Source organism: Pistacia vera, unplaced genomic scaffold, assembly GCF_008641045.1.
Source record: "Pistacia vera cultivar Batoury unplaced genomic scaffold, PisVer_v2 Contig292, whole genome shotgun sequence".
Lineage (NCBI taxonomy): Eukaryota > Viridiplantae > Streptophyta > Magnoliopsida > Sapindales > Anacardiaceae > Pistacia > Pistacia vera.
In genome coordinates this window covers 713,576-737,005 of record NW_022196104.1, presented here as the reverse complement: position 1 = coordinate 737,005, position 23,430 = coordinate 713,576, and the positions used below count along the sequence as shown (strand labels likewise).

Below are 23,430 nucleotides of genomic sequence, written 5' to 3'. Positions count from 1 at the left end.
CGGCAAATTGATCCTATGATCGAATCTTGGGTAATTCAATAATCTTTTCATCCAGTTTTTCTTTGATGAAAAATCTATCTAATTCAATATGCTTCATACAATCATGTTAAACTGGATTGTGAGTAATATTACATGCTACTTTATTGTCACAATATAACTTGATTATTTGATTAGATTGATAGCCCAAATCTTGCAGTAGAAATCTTAGCCACAAAGCTTCACAAATCCCAAGTGCCATTCCTCTAAATCTGCTTTAGCGCTTGAGCGTGCCACAACATTTTGTTTCTTGCTTCTCCACATGACTAGATTACCTTTTACAAAAGTGAAATAACTAGAAGTAGATCATCTGTCATCCACTACTCTAGCCCAATCAACATCAGTATATGCATTCACATTTTGGTAGTCCTTGTTTTTACAAAATAAGATTCCCTTTCTAAGAGCATGTTTTAAATATCTCAAGATATGCATAACTGCGTTCATATGTTGCTCTCCAGGATTATGCATGAACTGACTGACTATACTCAATGCATAAGCAAGATCTGGCCTAGTGTGAGACAAGTACATCAATCTTCCCACAAGTCTCTGGTATCTCCCTTTGTCAACTGGTACTTGATCAGTCTTGACTCCTAATTTCAAACCTTCTTCGATTGGTGTATCAGCTAGTTGACATGTTGACACACCAGTTTCCTGTAGTACATCCAAGGCATACTTTCTTTATGATAGAAAGATACCTTTGTTAGATTGAGACACTTCAATTCTGAGAAAATATTTCAAAGAACCTAAGTTCTTCATCTCGAATTCTTCTAATAAGTACTTTGTAGAGCATTCCTTTCTTCTGGATCATTTCCTGTAACCGCCATATCATCCACATACATAATAATGCAGTGATCTTTCCTTGCCGTTTTTTAAGAAACAATGTGTGATCTAAATTGCTCTGATGGTAGCCAAAAAACTTCATAGCTTTGGTGAACCTCCCAAACCATGCCCTCGGAGATTGTTTTAACCCATACAATGACTTTTTTAACTTACAAACCTTTTGGCTATGCCTCCTTGGAAGAATACACCCTAGTGGAGGATCCATATAGATCTATTCAGACAATTCTCCATGAAGGAAAGCATTATTCACATCGAACTATTGTAATGGCCAATCCAGGTTTACAGCCAAAGATAAGAAGACACATACTGTGTTGATTTTGGCTACAAGCACAAATGTCTCTGTATAGTCTATCCCATGAGTTTGGGTGTACCCCTTTGCTACTAGTTTTGCTTTAAATCATTCAATCATACCATCAGCTTTATACTTCACAGTGTAAACCCATTGACATCCAATAGTCTTCTTTCATGGTGGACGATTAACAAGTTCCCAAGTCTCATTCTTCTGTAATGATTTCATCTCTTCATTCATGGTAGCTTTCCATTTTGGATCAGATAAGACTTCCTACACACTATTAGGAATAGATGCAGCAGATAATTGATTCACAAATGAGAAATTTGACTGTGACAAATAATGGTTAGACACATAATGACTCATGGGGTATTTGACCTTACTAAATGGCTTAGGTTCATAAGTTGGTTTGGGAATCTCTCTACTACTACGTGGTGGTAACTGTTTCCTTATTGGTTTAGACTCTAAATTAGGACTATTCTTAACAGATGGTGGTTGTGACACACCAGGAATGAAAGACTCGGACAAAGAAGTTTCTATAAACGGGTTTGATACCACCTCCACATTTTCATCATCCACTTCATCTTCTTGTTGAACAACAGGTCTAGTTTGTGACTCATAGTCTCCCATATCTTGAACAACATAGTCAAGAGTATGAATTTCTTCCTCACAATACTCCCCTTGAAGTTCAGACTCAGAAGAAAAATACATCAATTCTTCATGGAAAACAACATCTATCGTCATAAACGTTTGTTGAGTTGAAGGATGATAACATCGATACCCATTTTGATGAACACCATATCCAATGAAAACACATTTCAATGCACGAGGGAACAACTTGTTGCATTGATGTTTATGGAGGTGAAAAAAGGTGATACAGCAAAAAACATGAGGTTGTAAGTTTAGGACCGTTGGAGCATTCACTGCTTTACCAAGAGCCTGAAAATGTGTCTGGAACCCAATAAAACTAAAGGGTACCCGATTGATTAGGTAGGTCGTCTTTCGTCTAACCTCTGAGTAACTTGCTTCCAAATTTGGAACCGGATTTCTTCGTAGAATTTCTCCACATATTTTTTTTTTTGACACTTTTTTTTACTTGACTTCTTTTTTTTTTTTTTACTTTGACTCCTTGACTATTTGACTTTTTTTTTTTTTTGGCTAAAGATAAAAGAAACAAAAACAAAAAGTAAAAAAATGAATAAGAGATTTGAAAGATAAAAAACACAAACTCCTTTCTCAGGAGACGATAGTAGCAGCAAATCGACGGTAGCTTAGAGTTGTCGATGGCAGATCAGTGACGACAGCAGTAGATCAAAGGAAGATCGGAGTTTTCTTGGCTAGGTTGGCAGCAACAGCGGTTGAGATAGCAGTAGAACACCAGTTCTTTCGTGGCTAGGTTTGCAATGGCAGTGGTTGAGACATCAACAGAACGCCGGTTTTTTTTTTCGTTGTTGACGATCGGATAAATTTGGTAATGTTGAAATGACAATTTGATGGTGTGGTTTGAGGTTGATGGTTTTGATTGAAGATTGTTGATATGTGTGTTTGGCAGGTTTGATATGGGTAAAATGGTGTTTTTTGGTGACCAAAGTTGGAGGTTTGGTTGGTGGGTTTGATTGATTGTGTCGTTTTCTCCTTCTTGGATTAACGACGATTGGATGGAGGTGATTTTTTCCGATGACTGCTCTACAACGAGCAATTTTTTTTTTTTTTTTTGTTTAGATCAGAGAGTGGCTCTGATACCATGTGAAAAATTGGATATTTTAATTTATTGATATTTACACGATAGTTACAGGCTTTATATAAGGGAGATACAATCTACAAAATCTCATAATTATGTCAGTTACAATATACCGACATAATTAGGAGATTACAGGATATCAAAAATATTATGAGTATCTAAAAACTGACAAAATTGAGAGATTACATAATATTTTGGAAATATTCAGGAAATCTCAACAGGATTTACTATAATATATTATAGCAAAAAAATAAAGGTGATATCAAACAACAAAGTAATTTATTTAAGCTTCGTTAAAGTTTGTTCAACTGAAAAATCATTTTTGCACCTTGGATTATATACACCACATCCACAAGTATAATACAAGTGTAATAGGTAAATTAATGCTCATCATATAAAAAAGAAAAAAAACGTGAAATCAATCATATAGTTTGAGTAACCATTCGGCTTGTGGCCGGATGGCAAGACTTTAGCCATTTGAGTGGGTTACCTAGAGGTCTTGTGTTCGAGTCTCACAAAATGGCCATCTACCACCTTTGTGACTTATCTGGCCTATTGTTAGGCTTGCATGGTATTCAATAGATTCCAAAGATTAGTTGAGATGCACACAAATTGGCCCATACACCCTAGTTACCCAAAAAAAAAAAAAAAAAAAAAAATCATATAGTTGACTTATAGCATCCAACACAAAGCAGTGAGAGAAATTGATAACCCCACTTCAAGTTCTTAGGAAACACATAACTATAATGGTACTAGCAAAGAAATTTGACTCTCAAACAAAGAAAATATATATGAAACATTTCAGTGATTACCTCACTCACTCGAGCAATGCCTTTGAAAGATCTTCCATTGCAAAGATTAAGCACACTTATTTAACTAAATAACTAACACTAGTTACAGAACAATATAGCTTACAACTTAAAGAAAAATAGGAGAAAAGTTAAGTGAATGTAACACACAAGAATTTCATTAAGCTTTGGCTTGCCTTTTAAGCTATAATTACTTCAATATCAATTTACATAAGTAACTATGTTATTTTAATATGAGTCATGGAGAATATCTACATTATTTATTATCATGGACTACTTAAAGACTTATAGGTCTTTCTTGATTTGGGCTAGCAGGCTCAACAGCAGGAACAATATCTTGAGGTGCTTGACCACTTGGATTAGGATTTGGATCACCATACTCAGTTGAAGGTGTTCCTTGTTCTCCACAAAAACATGTGTGTTGTGAATAGCTTGAGGGGCTTGCTAGGTAGTGATTGTGAGGAGAAGGTGTAGCTACCCCCAAACTGTGGACTTGGATGCCAGTTTTTTCTTTGAAAGTATGGGCACTAAGGTCCCTGGAAACAAAGATTCTTAACAAAGTACGTATTCTTGACCATAATGATGATCTGGGATCCGATTTTTTCAAGACTTCCCTATGCTCATAAATAAAAATGGCCATGAAAATGATGAGAGCCAAGATTGAAGCGATGCCAGCAATGAGAAACAACCCCCAAAAACTATTAAGGCCAAGGCTGTGTGAAGAAACTAAGGTGCTCGGGTCAGGACAGCTATTTTTCTTGAACCATGCATCTTTAATTTCGTTCATTTTTGGTCCCTCGGTCACATTTAAGATCGCCCTTGAAACATAGGGTACAAGAGGTGAACCAAGTGGGAAGGCCTATAGCTCATCAAACGAATAGAAAGCTCCATTAGAAATAAGCACAACAGAGGAAGTGAGAAATTCAAGAAACTAAGAGAGTTTAAAGAACTTACAAAGCCAAAACCAGCTGTGTTAAATGTTGGTTCAACCATGGTATATTTGGAGCAATATTTTCCAAGAAACAAATTAATGTATGGCACTTCGTCAAAAGCAGCAGCTATACCGCCATTTGCAGTTCCGTTTTCAAAAAGGGCATCACATTCTTCTACTGAACCATAAACTCGTAGATTTTTTTCCTTAAAGCCTAATTCTTTCAAGATTCCCAAAACAAAAGAACCTTGCTTGAACCCAACACTTTCACCTCTCTTTATCAATTCTGTTACATCACTAACAGTAGGCTGGAGCCGTTGAACCGTAAGTAGTGATGTCAAGCTAGCTGTGTAGCTTTGGGTGAGTATGAGGACTACAAAACACCAGACAATCACCACAAACCGAGCCAAATTGCTTATCACTCTCTCCCCTGCGAACTCAATTCAAGAGAATTAGCTAAAACATCAATGTAAAACCTTGCATTATTGCTAAAAAGGGATAACTTGAAGTGTAAGTTATAAATGGTGAAAGAAATTACGATGTGAAAAAACCATGGTCGAGAAGGAGAACCAGAAGCTTGTTCCAACTTGATGCTCAGGCGGACCGCGAAAATCTTCATTGATTCTATGCTCAAGAACCCAGATGACCAGTCCTATGAAAAGGAAAAAACAAGCACTTGTTATCCAAAGGTCCCATGTCAGGGGTTTTAGGAACACCCATGCATTTTTCTTGTTGTTGTCTTTGATTGGCACAATCATTGATACTCCAGATTCAGTATATGGTAAGGTGAAGTCCAAAAATTGTGATCTATTAGCCACAATTGTAATATCTCCCACCACAGCATCAAATTTCTGTTCATAGTTACAAAAAAAAAAGAAGATCAAATAAGATATCATATCAAGTCTACGCACTCCTAATGCTTGCAAAAATTTTGAGGACATAATTCTTTGTGTTATTATATAAAGTCTACCGCAAATAAAAACTACAATACTAGGCAGGATAAGAACTTTTACCCCAAGCTTGACTTGGTAGATCATATCGTTATATGAACCACCGCTAGTGCCATTAGATAGTGCAAAGGGAATGAACTCATAATTGATGGCATATGTCAATGCTTGCATTACAGCGTTAAAGACATCAATACAGTAACCGGTGGCTGTTGTTTTGTTAGTAGTAGGATCTGTTATGACTTTTACAAACTCTCTAAAACCATTCTTCACTGGCACTCCTATGCGCAATATCTTCTCATCAGTTGGAATTTCCCAACCCTTTGGAACAGATGTAGAGTCCCCTGGCCATATAATAGGTCCAAGATGGGATTTTGAAGTTGAATCTGCCCTTGTTAAATTCAATTTCTTCATTAGCCCTTTCTCTGGAGTCCAAAATCCAATCCCTCTTTCTCCATCACCATTGACATTGAGTATCTGAAAAGTTAACGACTGCAACTGCCCATCAACAAACGTATAATCTCCAGTAAGGCCTTTGAATCTAGTTGCCGATAATGATTCAAGAAGTTTAGGACCATTTTTGGAGACACCAAAAGCTTCAAGGTCTGTTGCATTGGTGGAAACATTTGTCATATCAAAGCCAAAGTTTGTAGTACCAGCGTTCTCAACTGCCATAGCTAGTGCCATTGTAGCATCATAAGCCAACAATCCAAAAATGTTTAGTTCAACATCAGCAAAGCTTGGATTTTCCTGTTGGAATTTTCTCTTCCATCGAAGTTGGAAACCATCGAGCGCTTTCGCTTTTGGAACATAAGGCCTTACACCCAACACTCCTTGCATTGATTCAATCACCGAAGGCTCCAATGAAGTAAACAAATTAGTTAATCCATCAGTAATGATCCAAACGTACCCTTGATTCATCATTCCAACTTGTTTTGCTTTAGTAAAAAGCCTAGAGCCAAGAGAGGGCAACATGTGCACAATGAACACTCTAGTTTGCATAGTCACTAACTTGTAAAGCTCTTCAACAATTTGGTCATCAGAAGCGACAGGAGAAATGACACTTTTGTAAGGGACGCGTGTGTTAATAGCTTGCAATGCATCAGTTAAATAAGATATAACTCCTTCACCAAACTCATTGTCCAAGTAAATGGGCACAACTTCTCTCCAACCAAAGGCTTGAATAATTGAAGTTATGGCACCAACCTGAGAGGAGTCATTTTGCGTAGCTCGGAAGAAATATGGACTTCTAAAGGAAGTAAGAGAAGAGCTTGTTGCAGAAAATGAGAGAATGGGCACTTGAGATTTGTTTCCAAGATTAATAACAAAGTTGGTTTGCATGGAATTCTCTGGTCCGATTATGGCTTGCACTTGCACATTTTTTATCAAGTCTAGAGCTGTAAAATAAGCAAAAAGATTCTCCTCTTCAATTAAATTTCTAAATGTAAATGTATCAAAGTTTAATCTTTGTTTCAATAAATGTTTCGAAGATTAGTGACAAATTTCAAGTTCATTTATATCTAATAAATATCTTCTGACAAGGACGCTAACAATATTTACCAAGAAAAAATAACGGAAGTGTGACAGAATATAGTAAAAAACTAAATTAATTAATATTACATATACAAATCAATAAATGATTTAATTAATTAAACCACTTAATAATAAGATATTATCAAATCATTTGCATCCAAAGTTCAGACTTTTATTGTAAAAACTGAGCTAAATTTCTTCCTCTACAGAGGCTAAACTCTTTAGAATTTTGAGACGAAGTAATAAGTTCAAACAAAACAGATTCATTTAATGAGCTCAATTTAATGACTTCTACTCGCAAGTGACTCCTTCACTAGTCTAAAACTCTATTTATTGGCAGTACAAGTTAAGATTTTTTTTGTTCCTGCTTTTTATTTTCTCACATGTTAGCCCCGAGATTGACGATCTCGAGGAGCAATATTTGATATTTTCAGATTTTTTTAAAATAATAACTATTATACATATATTCATGACCACAAAAAACTTGATATATATTCCAAACCTACATTATATTAAAAGTTTAAAACTCTTTCCACTTTTAGTCTCTATGAAGTCCACCTGTTTTTTATGGTTTTATCTATAAAATTCTTTACATTCTCATCCTCTCTTTCTCTTTCTCATACTATTCCCTCTTAAAACTTTTGAAGACAAAAGTTGTTGAAGTTTTCATTACTCAAGGTGTTACAATTAGCTTTGTTTTCTGTTTTATCAGTTTTAGGTATGTGTATTGCTTATTTCAATTTAGTTTATTTTAGGGTTGAATCACACATGTTTTTTGGAGGTTTTTTATTCTAATTTGAGGGAAAAGACATGTATCTTATGAATTTATTTTGTGTTTTGTGTTTAAGAATGTTCCTATTTTTCCAAATTAAAACCTTAATTATATTTTAAAGGAGGTTATTCTCGACCCTTCACTCACCACTTTCATATATTTCAAACGTCACTATTCAACTGTTCAAAATTATTAAAGAAATTTGAGTCAGTATCTATGTTTATACCAAAAGAATTCTTTTTTATTTTATTAATTCATATTAAAAGTCTACACAATATTAACTTGATTTAAATTTTGGTTGACTTTAGCTTAGGTTAGATCTGATTATGGTCATGAAATTTTATATTATAATCTTTGGAAGCCAAAAATAAAATAAAAATAAATTAAAAGAAGGTTTTGCTCAAGGTTGACTTACACATTTACTCAAAATTTTGTTTATCATAGATTTATTCAAGTAGAAAAGTATTGTGTTATTGTATTTTTTTTCTTTTAGGCTATTGATATTGTATTATTTTCTTTGCTTAAGATCTGATGATTTTTTAAAGTTTTACTAATTGTTTGGCAAACAATGGTGAAGCCGCGGAGGGGCCCTGGGCAAAAACCCTGGGTCCGCCACTGCCTATACTTATCAAATGACGATCAGGAGCTTAAGTCTTAAGTTATAACAAAAATGGCTAAAAAAACAAACAGCGAAAGAAGAGAGGGAGGTGTAGTTTATGTACCAGCAGCAGCTGCACCAATATCATCGCTCTTGGAGTGTCTGGTGTTGAGAATCAGCCTGGTTTTGTAGTGAGAATTAGTGGCATAAAAGTCTGAAAGCGCCATGTTGATGCAACTCAAACTCATCTTTCCAAATTCTCCATTTACGTTAAGAATCACGCCCACATTAACTGGGATTGTTGTGTTTTGTGATATGGCCGTGCGTGTGAAGAAGATGAAAGAAAAAAAAAGAGAAAGAAAAAAAGAGAAAGAAACAAGATTGGTTGGTCTCTGTCTCATCTTTGAGGCTTTGATACTAAGAGTTTAGATTAGACAATTGATAGCTTAACTTGTTTGTATATATATAGTGAGAATTGAGATACTATTTAATTTAAAAAGTATGTATATTTATATATGAAGCCTAGAAGAAGGAAGAGTACTATATGGGAAGGACTAAATATAGCAGGAATTTTCTAATTTCACTTGCCAAAAGAAAATTTCTTGCTGACTTTGATTGTAGGAAAATTTCATGCTCCTATTATCAAACTATAGGATATTTGTAGCAAAGAAGCAACCAAAATGTTCAAGTATTTTACAATTTTTTTTATATAAATATGTGGATTAAGTGAGCTAATCAATGTTACAATAATACTATATACGTATTCAAAATTGAATCTCAAATATATATTAATAATATATATATATTATATATATATTAAATTATATAATATATATATATATATATATATATATATATAATCGTATCAATTGCAATCACAAGTAATTTCAATGAATAATGTAGGTGTGTAATATAAAGGTGGCATGAGATGATAAAGCATCTGATTGTGTTTTATAGCAACTCCTTAACAATTGTCTAGAGTTAACTACTTTTTCCCACCCAAATAACAGTTTTACGACACTTTCCCACCCATGGACTTTTAAAATACCACTTTATTACCCAAATTTTTATTTCAGTGACGAACTGTGAGTAAACTTGGTTCATGCTATTGTGGCTTTTGAAGAAGGGAGGTCGGAGTCTTTTAGTGTGGAAAGTTAGATTTTGGTGGTTAAGATTAATCGAAATTTGACTTGGAAGGAGCGGTTGCACAAACCCTAATCGTTCGATAGTCGGCAATTGGAAAGGTCAGCGGGAGTAGGGTTTGAGGGGTTTTGGTGAGTAATGATTAAGGAAGACAATAGTGTTGGTGTAGGGTTGCAAAGATGTCAGAATCAGAAATAGAAAACATATTTGTATAGTAAAGTGGTACTTTAAAAGTCTATGGGTGAGAAAATATTATTAAACCATTATTTGGGTAGAAAAAAGTCACTTACTAAATTGTCTAACTCCTTATTCATAGGAGTGGGACATGTCTGAGTTTAACAACTCAAGAGATACGATTTTGTCTCATTCATAAATCATAATCGTTTACCTTGACCAAATCAAATCATAATCGTTTACCTTGACCAAATCAAACTCTCTTTTTAAAGAATATCCTTGTTACCTAACTTACACTACAATTAAAAGAGTATCTCCTCTCCCCGAGTTAAAAATACAAGTCAGAATTAATGGATCAAGTAATTTAAAAGGAAGAATCTAAAACTAGGCTGTGCAGTGAGACTTTAGAAGTAGTGGAGGAATATTTAACCCTTTGAATGAGTATTTAACCACAATGCTTAATCATCAATTAAACCATCCATTGTTATATCAAACATTGTTTTCAAGTTACCTACTTCTGAAATCCCCACCATCATATTCTATAATAAACCACCATCATATATATATATATATATGAATTTTGTATATGTGTTTTCGCTATCAAGGAAAGTTTGAGTGGAAGGGATGATTAAAAAAAAACAAGTTGGATTATAAATTTTGAGTTAATTAAGTAGTGGGTGACTGGACTTGTAATCTAACCTTATAAGTCAGATTAATTAACAAAAATTGTGGAGCTAAGGATTGGGAATTCAAAGTCTCAAGACATCTATATAATTTAAATTCAACTTAGACAAGAAGGCGAAATTTGAATTAGTATTGGAATTAGTATTGGAATGTCAGAATGAATTTAATTTTTTTTTTTTTTTAGCTATTATCATACTTCTAGATAATCTTACTGAAAAGTAGTAAAGTAACATTATATTTTGTAACTTAATCATAACAAAATTGTCAAAACAATATTAAAAAAAAAAAAAAAAAAAAAAAAGAAAAAAGAGCTTCTAGTGTTTCAACGAGAAGACTTTCAATCAGATAGCTGGATGTTATAATTATTAAGAAAAAAAATGTACCTTCAAAGACTTCAAAAATTGAAGAAAAATTATATGTGGTAAAAGAATGGTCGATGGAAAATCTTTGATCTGTAACCATTTACAATTTGCCCCAAATTTGCCGATAAATTAGTTCGTTGTGTCCCTCACTTTAGGGCAAGTTTGATGCTTCACATTGTATAATACATTTAATGACATTGATCCTCTTAGGTATGATATAATAACAAAAATCTTTATGAGGTTTTTGAAATAATAGAAATCTCCCTATCGTTAATGAATTGTTAATAAACAGTTAAAATTTACACTGTTATATGTTAGTAAATATTATCAAATTGTCCTTTTATTACTTATTTTAACACTTAAAACTTAACGGGAGAGAGATTTATGTTATTTCAAAAACCTCAAAAAGATTTTTGTTATTATATCATAATTCAGGAGAATTAATATCATTAACTCTTAACTTCAAGGGGTTGGTTTGGTTGTAAAGGAGGTTTACCCCCTTTATTGATTCATGTATTCAAACCTCAGGACTACCTACTATAATACCATAATAATATTATAGTTTACCTAGCATTTTGGGTTTGTAAAGGATTTAATGGACCTCAAAGATTAATTAAGGAATACACAAATTGGCCCAGACACTTCGATTACCCAAAAAAAAAAAAAAAAAATGTCATTAACTCTTGTATAATAATACGATACAAACTTTTTCTACATGCCACCAACCAAAAGAAAGAAGAGGTGAAACCCTCATTTTGTAACTTATTGACTTATAATTATTTGTCGTTAACTCCATATTCATTGGAGTGGGACATGTCTGAGTCAGACAAATAAGATTAAATATGATTTTTGTCTAATTCATAAACCATAATCGTTTTCCTTGACCAAATCAAACTATCTACATATGGACTGATATCCTTGTTGGCTAATCGAAAAAGTATCTGCTCTTCTACAGTTAGTCAAACAAGTTATTTTTCACTGTTCTAATTTTATTTCAACTTCTTCAATCTTTAACTAATTTTTGAAAGTCATAAAATTGAAAAGCAAGAATCTAAAACTGGGTTGTGTGGCAGTGAAACTCTAGAAGTAGAGGATAGGATATTTAACACTTTAACGAGTCTTTAACGACAATGCTTAATCATCAAACTTCCAGGAACCACCCTTTGTTATGTCAAATATTGTTTTCTCAAGTTATTAACTTCTTAATTAAATCCCCATCATCATCAGATTCTACAATCAACCACCAAGATTATTAACTAAATTAATGAAGTCATGCCGCATCATTTGGGTAGCCATTGACTTCTTTTCTTGGTAAGCAGGTTTTTTCTTATTATATATAAAATTAATTTTAGAATATTTTAAAATTTTTGATACGTGAACCTGTAAAACTACTGTTAAAAGACAAAAACTATCGGCAAAATTAGAAGTTTACTTGTTAAAAACTTTTATGTCCATACATGTTGAAGTGAATAAGTGTATATTATTTTCTGAATTTTGTAGATATTTTCGCTGTCAAGGAAAGATGAGTGAATTATGCGATGATTGAAAATATCAAGTTGGATTATTAATTTTGTGTTAATCACTTTACCTACTCTACAATCTTCAGCAAGTGGACTTCTAATGTAACCATATGCGTCACATTAATTAACTAATAATATGGAACTATGGATTTGGAATTCAAAGTCTATAGACATCAATTTAAATTCAATAGTTTGGAGGAGAAATTGGAATTTGAATTAAAATTCTGTAACTAGGCAGGGTGTCAATCACAGTCTACGTATTACTGTCGGAAATTTTATTGGATGTCGAAATCAATTTAATTTTTAGTTATTACGATGCTTCCGGGTAATGATACTGAAAATTAACCACCATATATTAATTTTGTAACTTACAACAACATTATCAAAAGATGTATGTGCTCAAAGAATCTAAGATACCTCCCTAGATGATGATTTCATTTCATTTGTAATCTTTTGTAATTTTTCCTAAATTTATATATATATATATATATATATGTTTATTGAGTACCTCACTTTAAACGTGTTTGATACATCATATCTTTTTGTTTAATACTAGAAAAACCCAATCAATAAGGTTTTATGAATAAATGAAATTTACTTTATTTAACAGATCACCAAATACCTTTGACTGTAAGTCCATAAGATTTACTGTAACTTAAGGTTATAAATGGTTTTAATCGCACATTTCAATCGCAGAAATTAATACAATGCTTTCTCCCACCTTTGACTTAAAACGTCATCTTGTAGTTCTAACAGTAGCTTCTTCGTTTCGACGGAAATTATTACACTATCAGATGAATTGATACAGTGTTTTCTTAAACTTAAACCATCACAAATCCAAAAAGAAAGTATCTATATATGCCCATAAATTTAATCAAATTAACCCATATTTTATATATCATGAACATGATTTTTTATAGATTAGTTATGTCTTCTTTTTCTTAAAAATTTATTACACATAAAATATAATTAGTAGATTTAACCCTCTCCCAAGAATTAGTTGCACATGAATCAAGCCTGGTAAACAATCTTGGCATTACCAACTAAATCCTGTTACTATCTGGGGTTCCGGTTCAAAGAAATTAAAAACGTCCAAAACCATTTGATGGCATATATTACATGCTAGTAAACATTCAAATTTCGTTTCTTTCAGACCTTTAATCTGTCCAACATATATATCATAGTCAAAAGATAAAGACGATATCAGACAACAAAGTAATCGGTTCAAGCATCATTAAAGTTTGTTCAACTCAAAAATCATTTTTGCACCTTGGATTATATATACCACATCCACAAGTATGGTACAAGCGTAATAGTAATAGGTAAATTAATGCTCATCATATAAAAAAGAAAAAAAATTATAAATCAATAGTATAGTTTGACTAACCACTTGACTTGTGACCGAATGGTAAGACTTTAGTTATCTGAGTAAGTTACTCAGAGGTCTTGTGTTCGAATCTTATAAAATGGTCATCTATCACCTTTATGACTTACCTGATCCATTAGTCTTATAAGGTGTTTAATAGACCCTAAAGATTAGTTGAGGTGTGCACAAACTGGCTCGAGCACTGCGGTTACCAAAAAAAAAATAAAAAAATTATATAGTTCGACTTGTAGTAACGTTCCCTCATGTTTGAAGAATTTTTCAAACAAACTAACACTTTTAATGTTTCAAGTTTCATAAATATAAAAAACCCATAAAATATCATGTAAAGTTTTAAAGTTGAATTGCAGAGTTTAGCGTCCAACACAAATTGCAATGAGAGAAATTGATAACCCCACTTCAAGTTCTTAGGAAACACATAACTGTAATGGTACTAGCAAAGCAATTTGACTCTCAAACAAATAACATATATATGAAACATTTCAATGATTACCTCACTTACTCGGACAGTGCCTTAGAAAGATCTTTCATTGTAAAGATTAAGCACACTTATTCAACTAAATAACTAACACTAGTTATAGAACAATATAGCTTACAACTTAAAGAAAAATAAGAGAAAAGCTTGACATACGTTTTAAGCTATAGGCTTATAGCTACGTCAATATCAATTTACCTATGTAACTATATTATTTTCATATGAGCCATGGAGAATATCAACATTATTTATTATCATGAACTGCTTAGGGACTTATAGGTCTTTCTTAATTTGGGTTAGTGAGCTCAACGGCAGGAACAATATCTTGAGGTGCTTGACCACTTGGTTTAGGATTTGGACCACCATACTCAGTTGAAGGCATTCCTTGTTCTCCACAAAAACATGGGTGTTGTGAATAGCTTGAAGGGCTTGCTGGTAGTGATTGTGAGGAGAAGGTGTATCTGCCCCCAAACTATGGACTTGGATGCTAGCTTTTTCTTTGAAAGTATGGGCACTGAGGTCCCTGGAAACAAAGATTCCTAACAAAGTACAAATTTTTGACCATAACGATGACCTGTGATCCGATTCTTTCAAGATTTCCCTATGCTCGTAAACAAAAATGGCCATGAAAATGATGAGAGCCAAGATTGAAGTAATGCCGGCAATGAGAAATAGCCCGTAGAAACTATTAAGGCCAAGACTGTGTGAAGAAACTAAGGTGCTCAAGTCAGGGCAGCTGTTTTTCTTGAACCATGCATCTTCAATTTCATTCATTTTGTGCCCCTCGGTCACATTTAAGATCGCCCTTAAAACATTAGGTACTAGATGTGAACCAAGTGGGAAGGTCTGTAGCTCATCAAATGAACAGAAAGCTCCATTAGAAACTAAGCACAGCAGAGGAGGTGAGAAATTCAAGAAACTAAGAGAGTTTAGAGAACTTACAAAGCCAAAACCAACTGTCTTAAATTTTGGTTCAACAATAGTATATTTGGAGCAATGTTTTCCCATAAACAGCTTAAGGTATGCGATTTCATCGAAAGCAGTTGCTATATCGCCACTTGCAGTTCCATTTTGAAAAAGGGCATCCCATTCTTCCACTGAATCATAAACCAATATATTTTTTTTCTTTAAAGCCTAATTCTTTCAAGATTCCCACAACAAAAGAACCTTCTTGGAACTCAACATTTTCCCCCTTTTCATCAACTCTATCACATCATTAACAGTAGGCTGGAGCTTTTGAACTGTAAGGAGGGAGTCAAGCTAGCTGTGTAGCTTTGGGTGAGTATGAGGACTACAAAAAAAAAACATACAATCACCACAGACCGAGCCAAATTGCTTATCACTTTCTCCCCTATAAGTATAATATAAGAAGATTAGAGAACAACTTCAATGTAAACCATTGCATTGTTGCTAAAAAGGGATTACTTATAGTATAAGTTATAAAAAGGGAGAGGAAATTACGGTGTGAAAAAACCATGGTTGAGAAGGAGAACCAGAATCTTGTTCCCACTTGATGATCAGGCGGACCGTGGAAATCTTCATTGATTCTGTGCTCAAGAACCCAAATCACAAATCCAATGAAAAGGAAAAAACAAGCACCTGTCATCCAAAAGTCCCTTGTCAGGGGCTTCAAGAATACCCATGCATTTTTCTTGTCACTATCTTTGATTGGCACAATCATTGATACTCCAGATTCAATATATGGTAAGGTAAAGTCCACAAATCGTGATCTGTTGGCCACAATTGTAGTATCTCCTACCACAACATCAAATTTCTGTCATAGTTGCAAAAAAGGAGATTAAAAAAATGTTCATTATATCAAGTCATACCATCCTAATGCGTGCAACAATTTTATGAGTACATAATTCTTTCATAAATAAGGAATTTTACCCCAAGCTTGACTTGATAAATCATATCGTTATATGAACCGCTAGTGCCATTAGACAAGCCAAAGGGAATGAACTCATAATTGATAGCATATGGCAATGCTTGCATTACAACATTAAAGACATCAGTGCAGTAGCCAGTAGCTATTGTTTTGTTAGTAGCAGGATCTATTATGACTTTTACAAACTCTCTAAAACCATTCTTCACTGTCACTCCTATACGCAATATCTTCTCATTAGTTAGAACTTCCCAACCCTTTGGAATAGATGTAGAGTCCCCTGGCCATATAATAGGTTCAAGATGGGATTTTGAAGTTGAATCTGCACTTGTTAAATTCAATTTCTTCATTAGCCCTTTCTCTGGAGTCCAAAATCCAATTCCTCTTTCTCCATCACCATTGACATTGAGCATCTGAAAAGTTAACGATTGCAACTGCCCATCAACAAACGTGTAATCTCCAATAAGGCCTTTGAATCTAGTTGCCGATAATGATTCAAGAAGTTTAGGACCATTTTTTGAGACACCAAAAGCTTCAAGGTCTGTTGCATTGGTGGAAACATTTGTCATATCAAAGCCAAAGTTTGTAGTACCAGCGTTCTCAACTGCCATAGCTAGTGCCATTGTAGCATCATAAGCCAATAGTCCAAAAATGTTTAGTTCAACATCAGCAAAGCTTGGATTTTCCTGTTGGAGTTTTCTCTTCCATCGAAGTTGGAAACCATCAAGCGCTTTTGTTTTCAGAACATAAGGCCTTACACCCAACACTCCTTGCATTGATTCAATCACTGAAGGCTCCAATGAAGTAAACAAATTAGTTAATCCATTAGTAATGATCCAAACGTACCCTTGATTCATCATTCCAACTTGTTTTGCTTTAGTAAAAAGCCTAGAGCCAAGAGAAGGCAACATGTGCACAATGAACACTCTAGTTTGCATAGTCACTAACTTGTAAAGCTCTTCAACAATTTGGTCATCAGAAGCGATAGGAGAAATGACACTTCTGTAAGGGACGCGTGTGTTAATAGCTTGCAATGCATCAATTAAATAAGGTATAACTCCTTCATCAAACTCATTGTCCACGTCAATGGGCACAACTTCTCTCCAACCAAAGGCTTGAATAATTGAAGTTATGGCACCAACCTGAGAGGAGTCATTTTGCGTAGCCTGGAAGAAATATGGACTTCTAAAGGAAGTATGAGAAGAGCTTATTGCAGAAAATGAGAGAATGGGCACTTGAGATTTGTTTCCAAGATCAATAAGAAAGTTGGTTTGCATGGAATTCTCTGGTCCGATTATGGCTTGCGCTTGCACATTCTTTATCAAGTCTATAGCTATAAAATGAATAGACAATAACATCCTCAGTTGGCATATTAGCTATAAGGATTATGTTATTAGGTAATATTAATAATTAATATTGGTGTTTGCTTTATTATTCATATCCTATCCTATTTGAAATACATGTTTGTTTCACTATTCTCAAAATCCAATCATATTCCATTCAACTCAAAATATTTAGATTTTTTTAATCCCTTGGATTTGTTAATTTAACTAAACACCCCCAACAATAAAAGTTCATAAATTGATAAAAACATCCCCACCTATCCACATATTTCTGGCAGCCAGCCAGCATTTAATGGATGAGTGAGAGTATTTTTGTTAATTTTAAAACTTTTATTTTAAGGGATGTTTAACTAAATTAACAAATATAGGGGATTAAAAAATAATCTCACTAAACACATTTTCAAATTCAAATCATATCCTTATAATAATAACTTAATTCAACTTTTTCAAAAATACTATTCAAAATAATAAAATAAACAGGCAGGAGTTTAACGTCCCTCACTAAAAACTTTGTTTTTCATTTTTGGTTATCTAGTTAAAAGTACGGGGATTCGTACTAGATAACTTTGACTCTCATACTATAACTAAATTACAACTTAATCTAAAAATTTTAATTATTAAATAAGAGCTTACGATTACTATTTAATCCGACAGTCTCCTCACTTAAATATATATGGATCCTGTTCTCAAGTTAATGACATCTACTTCAATTTTTTTTAATAATTACAATTTTATCTTTTAAATTGATTACTAAACATGTTGGATAGTTTTAATTCTAAAAGATAATTCTTGGTAGAAATGTGCACGGTCTCCGAATTTACGAGAACCCGTCCTGTCCTGCCCTGCCCCGTGTGGGACGGGTTTTCCCCCGAAAAATGGAGAACGGGACCAAAAAATTCCCCGTCCCCGGTAACTTCTTTCTCTTACACCTTGGTATATTTATATAATGACAACACGTTTCGGTGACTTCTGCGTATCGTCAGAGGCAGTGTGATCATCTTCTGACACAGAGTCTAACACCGTCGGCTAAGTCTGAATTTCTTGTTCGGCTTCAATTAAGGTGTCGTTTCGCGATTCAAATGCTGCCTCATTTTGGAGTTCAATTTCAGCGTCAACTTGAGCTTTTTGTGCCGAGTCATTGTCGTAGACCATCGGGTCCTGTGGAGTTTCACGTTCAGGTTCAATAACGTCGTCGTTCTGTGGTTCCGGTATGGCGTCGTTATCAGTATCGTCATCGTTCTGGGTTTGTGAAATGGTGTCGTTTTCGGGTTCTTGTGCAGTATCGTCATCGTTTGGGTTTCTGCTACTGCATTGTTCTCGGGTTCTCGTGCAGTGTCGTTATCGCTCTGGGTCTCGGGTACGGCGTCCTTCTGGGGTTCTTGACTTCTTGGGTGACATCGTTTTGGGGTTCAGTACGTGGATTTGTTGTGGAAGAGGGGGATTTGGGATTGGGATTTTGGGTTGGAGCTGATTCTTCGTCTTTGTAATTGGGTTGGAGAGAGTCCATTGTGGAGAGAAAAGAAAGGTTTAATCAGGGTTTTGAATTGGAAATAAAGGAGTGTTTTGAATTGCTTGTGTTGTGTGTTATGGCGGTGATATTGTATGGGTGGGACTGTGCAGATTGACCATGAGGGAGGGGAGGCTGCTGTTAGTGCAACCAATGAGGCGGGGGAAATACCCGTGTCCGGGGCAGGGACGGGGATTGGGAATGCTTTAGAGAACAAAGAAGGAGAATGGGAAAATGAAAGAAGCTTTGCAATAAGATATATCAAGTTAACTATGTCTCTCTACTAAGTTGAAGTCTTAATCAATATATGTCATGCAATGGAGACGAGAAAAAGAAAAAAAATTCATATAACAACAATCTTTCTAAACTGTCTCATTTTAAGTATTAAAATTAGGAGGGACAAAAAAAAAACTCTTTTTGGATAGAGAAGATATTTTTGAAATCACAAATTTATTTACATTAATAACAAAACAATACTTACCAGTTACCAAGAAAATATATTGACGGGAGTTTCACGGAAATATAGTAAAAACCATATATGCTTAATTAGTCTCCCCATATAATTAAATTTAGAGGCTAAACTCAGAATTTTCAGACTAAGTTAAAACAAAACACATCCATTTAATTAATGTGCTGAATTTAATCTCTTCGTTTCCATGGCTCTATGTAATTCCTTGCCTCTCAAATGATTACTTCACTTGCTTTGTGAAGTCTGAAACTGACATGCAGTCAAAATATATTCTGTGTTTTCAAATAAGATTTCATAATTTTTCCCTGCTGGTTATTATTGCTCAACATGTTAGCACCGAAATTGACGACCCTCCGTCCAGGAGCATTTCATATGTACAAAATGGAAACTTTTTGGCCAACTTTTAAACTATTTCCATCATTTATATATTCCAAATGTCAACTATGTTAAATTAATTATTTAGTAATTATGTATAATATATTTAACAAATTAACAACCATGTATTATATATATCTTAATATTGGGCGTAAGTTTTTTACTAGTTTAACCTGAGTTCTGGTCTGTGACGACTTTCTAAAATCGGAATATCGAAGAAACTCTCGTATCAAACACAAAACTACAAAAAGTCTTGCTGTGTTTGTTTGTTTGTTGGCATGTGTTTTTGTTTAATCACTAGCTAGAAAAAGAAAAAGGATTAATGAAAGTATGAAACCCTATAAGTCTGATGCTATAACAAGAAATGGATAAAGAACAAAAAAAAAAAAAATCACCAAAGAAGCTATTCTAAGGGAGGGAGCTGTAGTTTACGTGTCGGCAGCAGCTGCACCAATAACATCACCGTTGGAGTGTCGGGTGTTAAGAATCAGCCTGGTTCTGTAGTGAGAATTAATGGCATAAAAGTCTGAAACGGCCATGTTTATGCAGCTCAACCCCATCGTCCCAAACTCTCTTCATTTACGTTCAGAATCACACCCACATTAACTGGGATTGTAGTAGTGTTTTGGGACGTGGCTATCTTAGTAAAGAATATTGAAAATTGTTGATGTATAATTTTGACACCAACGACTCGTACTTGCAAAGTGTTAAGCTGTTCTTAGAAATTACATGTGAATGATTCATGAGAAGTATTTATGGTGTTGAGATGATATATGCTTGATGAAACATCAATAAAAAATTGACAAAAGAGATTTTTATAGTGGTTGGATGCTTAAAGTAAATACTGCATCCACTGTTATTTTATTATTCTTTGACTCTTTTTCTAATATTGTCTGTAAGGTGTACAAAAATGGAGAAATGTTTTATTTACAGAGAAAAAATAATAAAGCTCAAACGTTTTTCTAGCTCTCATATGCCCAACTAGCCACTTTTTCACGAAGAAATGTGTCAATTTTTACCTTTGAGGTCAATGTAATGAGTTCTTTTGCAAGTTATCTTGACACGTGAGCACCATTCCTTAATCCTTATCTTAAAATATGATAGGATTGATATAAAATATCTCTTGGAGGCAGTTTGGGTTTTTGACTGCTAATATATACCACCTTATCTTTAAGTGCTTATTGAACTCTGATTGGTGGTGCTGACATTAGTATGTATTTTTGGAACAATAGACACACCACCCCCCCCCCCCCCCCCCCCCCCCCCCTCCCCAATCGTTTTTGGAGTATGTAATTGCGCTTCAAAAACTCATATCTTAGGTCTAAATGGTTGTCACACTATAGGCTATAGTCTCGAACTGAAGAGCTCGAACTATGTTTGGCATAATCGAGTGCTGAGAGTTAGGATTGCGATCTGAGAGCTTAGAGCGATCCGAAGCTTAGCGCGATCTGATAACTGACATAAAATGTTTGGTAGATGAATTCCTGGAAAAAGCTGACGTTAGAAGCCCAAACGCATGACTCAGAGGCCTTAAACGGATAAGTCAACTTAAAACAGTCATAACTTTTGATCCGGGAGGAGTTTTGGAGCCCGTAAGATATCGACAGAAAGATCGTTCTGAGCTCTACGTCTTGATAATTGGAGAACCTAATTGGGGCCATTTTTGTGGCCAAAATCCACTATTTTGGCCTTTTTTTTTTTTAGGGCTGTTTTGAGTTTTCTACGCATTTTTTCTGATGTTGGCAGCTGGTTGCGATCTAAGAACTGATAGCGATTTGAGAGCTGAGAGCACGATCTGAGGCTATTCATAATCTCAGAGCTAAGAGCTAATCGCGATTTGAGAGCTAGGAGCTGATTGCGATCTGATACGGGCTTAACTTGAGGGCTTGAGGCGCGCGATTTGAACGGTCCACAGCATACGATCTCAAGCAAATGAGATAGCTTATGAGCTCGATCAAATAGTAAAAGGAACTCAATATGAAGTGCAAGGAGCTTTAATCTGAGAACTCGAGATCTCTTTGCAATATGAGAGCACAAGGAGTTTGATCAGAAAGCATATAGCACAAAGAGTTCAATCAGAAAGCGTGAAGCTTAATCTGAGAACTCGAGATCAACGATCTAAGCGCTCAGAAGCGTGATCTGGGTGCTCGGAAGCATAATCTGGCCACTCAAAAGCGCGATCTAAATGATCTAAATGCTTGATCTCAACAATCTTGAACGTGCGATCTGGATGATCTGAGCGTGTGATCTCAACGATCTTGAATGCATAATATGGGCGATTTGAGAGCGTGATCTCAAAAATCTTGAACGCGCGATCTAGGCGATCTGAGAGCTTTGACGCGTGCGATGTACAATCTGACCACCCGATCTGAGAGCTTTGATGCATGCGATCTACAATCTGACCACGCTATCTGAGAGCTTTGATGCGTGCGATTTGTGATTTGACCAAGCAATCTGATGCATGCAATCTGCGATCTGGCCACGCGATCTAAGAGCTCTAGTGCACGTGATCTACGATCTGACCACGCGATCTGAGCGTGTGATCTGCGATTTGACCACGCAATCTGAGAGCTCTGATGCGTGCGATATGCAATCTAACCATGCAATCTGAGATCTGGTCGTGTGATCTGTGATCTGGTCATGCGATTTGAGAGCTCTAAAGGTGTGATCTGTGATCTGACCACACGATCTGGGAGCTCTAATGTGTGCGATCTGCGATCCGACCACTCGATCTGGGAGCTCTAATGCGTGCGATCTAACCATGTGATCTGAGAGCTCTGATGCGTGTGATCTACGATCTGACCACGCGATCTGAGAGCTTTGATGCATGCAATCTGCGATCTGGGAGCTCTAATGTGTGCGATCTGTGATCTGACCACGCGATCTAGGCGATTTGAGCGTGCAATCTGCGATCTGGCCATGTGATTTGAGAGCTCTGATCTAGAACAAGCTTTAGATTTTCACATCTGATAACGTGAAGATTTTGAGGCTTGCTGGAAAAACATGGAGAGTTGATATGAATCATGCCCTCCTTCTAGCGTCAAACTGTTGATACGTGATTTCGACACCAATGACTTGCACGTGTCAAATGCTAAGCTGTTCTTAGAAATTACACGTGAATGATTCATGAGAAGTGTTTATGCTTTTGAGATGATATATGTTTGATGAAACATCAATAAAAGATTGACAAGAGAGATTTTTATAATGGTTCTGATGCTTACAGCAAATCCTACATCTATTATTATTTTATTATCCTCTGACTCTTTTTCTGATATGTCCTGTAAGGCATACAAAGATAAAGAAATCTTTGTTTACAGAGAAAAATAATAAAGCTCAAACGTTTGTCTAGCTCTCATATACCCAAATAGCCTATTTTTCACGAAGAAGGCTGCTCATTTATATCTTTGAGGTCAATGTAATGAATACTTTTGTAAGTTATCTTGACACGTGAGGACCACTCCTCGCGGGGACCACTCTTTAATCCTTATCTTAAAATTGGATAGGATTGGCATAAAATATCTGTTGGAGGTGGTTTGAGTTTTTGACAGCGAATATCAGATTATCTTTAAGTGTTTATTGAACACTGATTGGTGGTGCCGATGTGAGTGGGAAT

At 35.0% G+C, this 23,430-nt stretch overlaps 1 protein-coding gene and 1 pseudogene across 1 annotated transcript; both read right to left on the bottom strand.

Annotated features, from left to right (window-relative positions):
- Window positions 1-3,891: 3,891 nt before the first annotated feature.
- LOC116134978 (glutamate receptor 2.8-like) lies at window positions 3,892-8,912 on the bottom strand. Its single transcript, XM_031420661.1, has 5 exons — window positions 8,621-8,912; window positions 5,660-6,990; window positions 5,185-5,497; window positions 4,670-5,076; window positions 3,892-4,574 (listed from the first exon to the last, which is right to left on the bottom strand). The coding sequence occupies exons 1-5, from the start codon at window positions 8,895-8,897 to the stop codon at window positions 3,993-3,995; spliced, it is 2,910 nt and encodes a 969-aa protein (XP_031276521.1). The 5' UTR covers window positions 8,898-8,912; the 3' UTR covers window positions 3,892-3,992.
- Window positions 8,913-14,511: 5,599 nt separating this feature from the next.
- On the bottom strand, window positions 14,512-20,377 carry LOC116134921 (annotated as a pseudogene).
- Window positions 20,378-23,430: the final 3,053 nt, after the last annotated feature.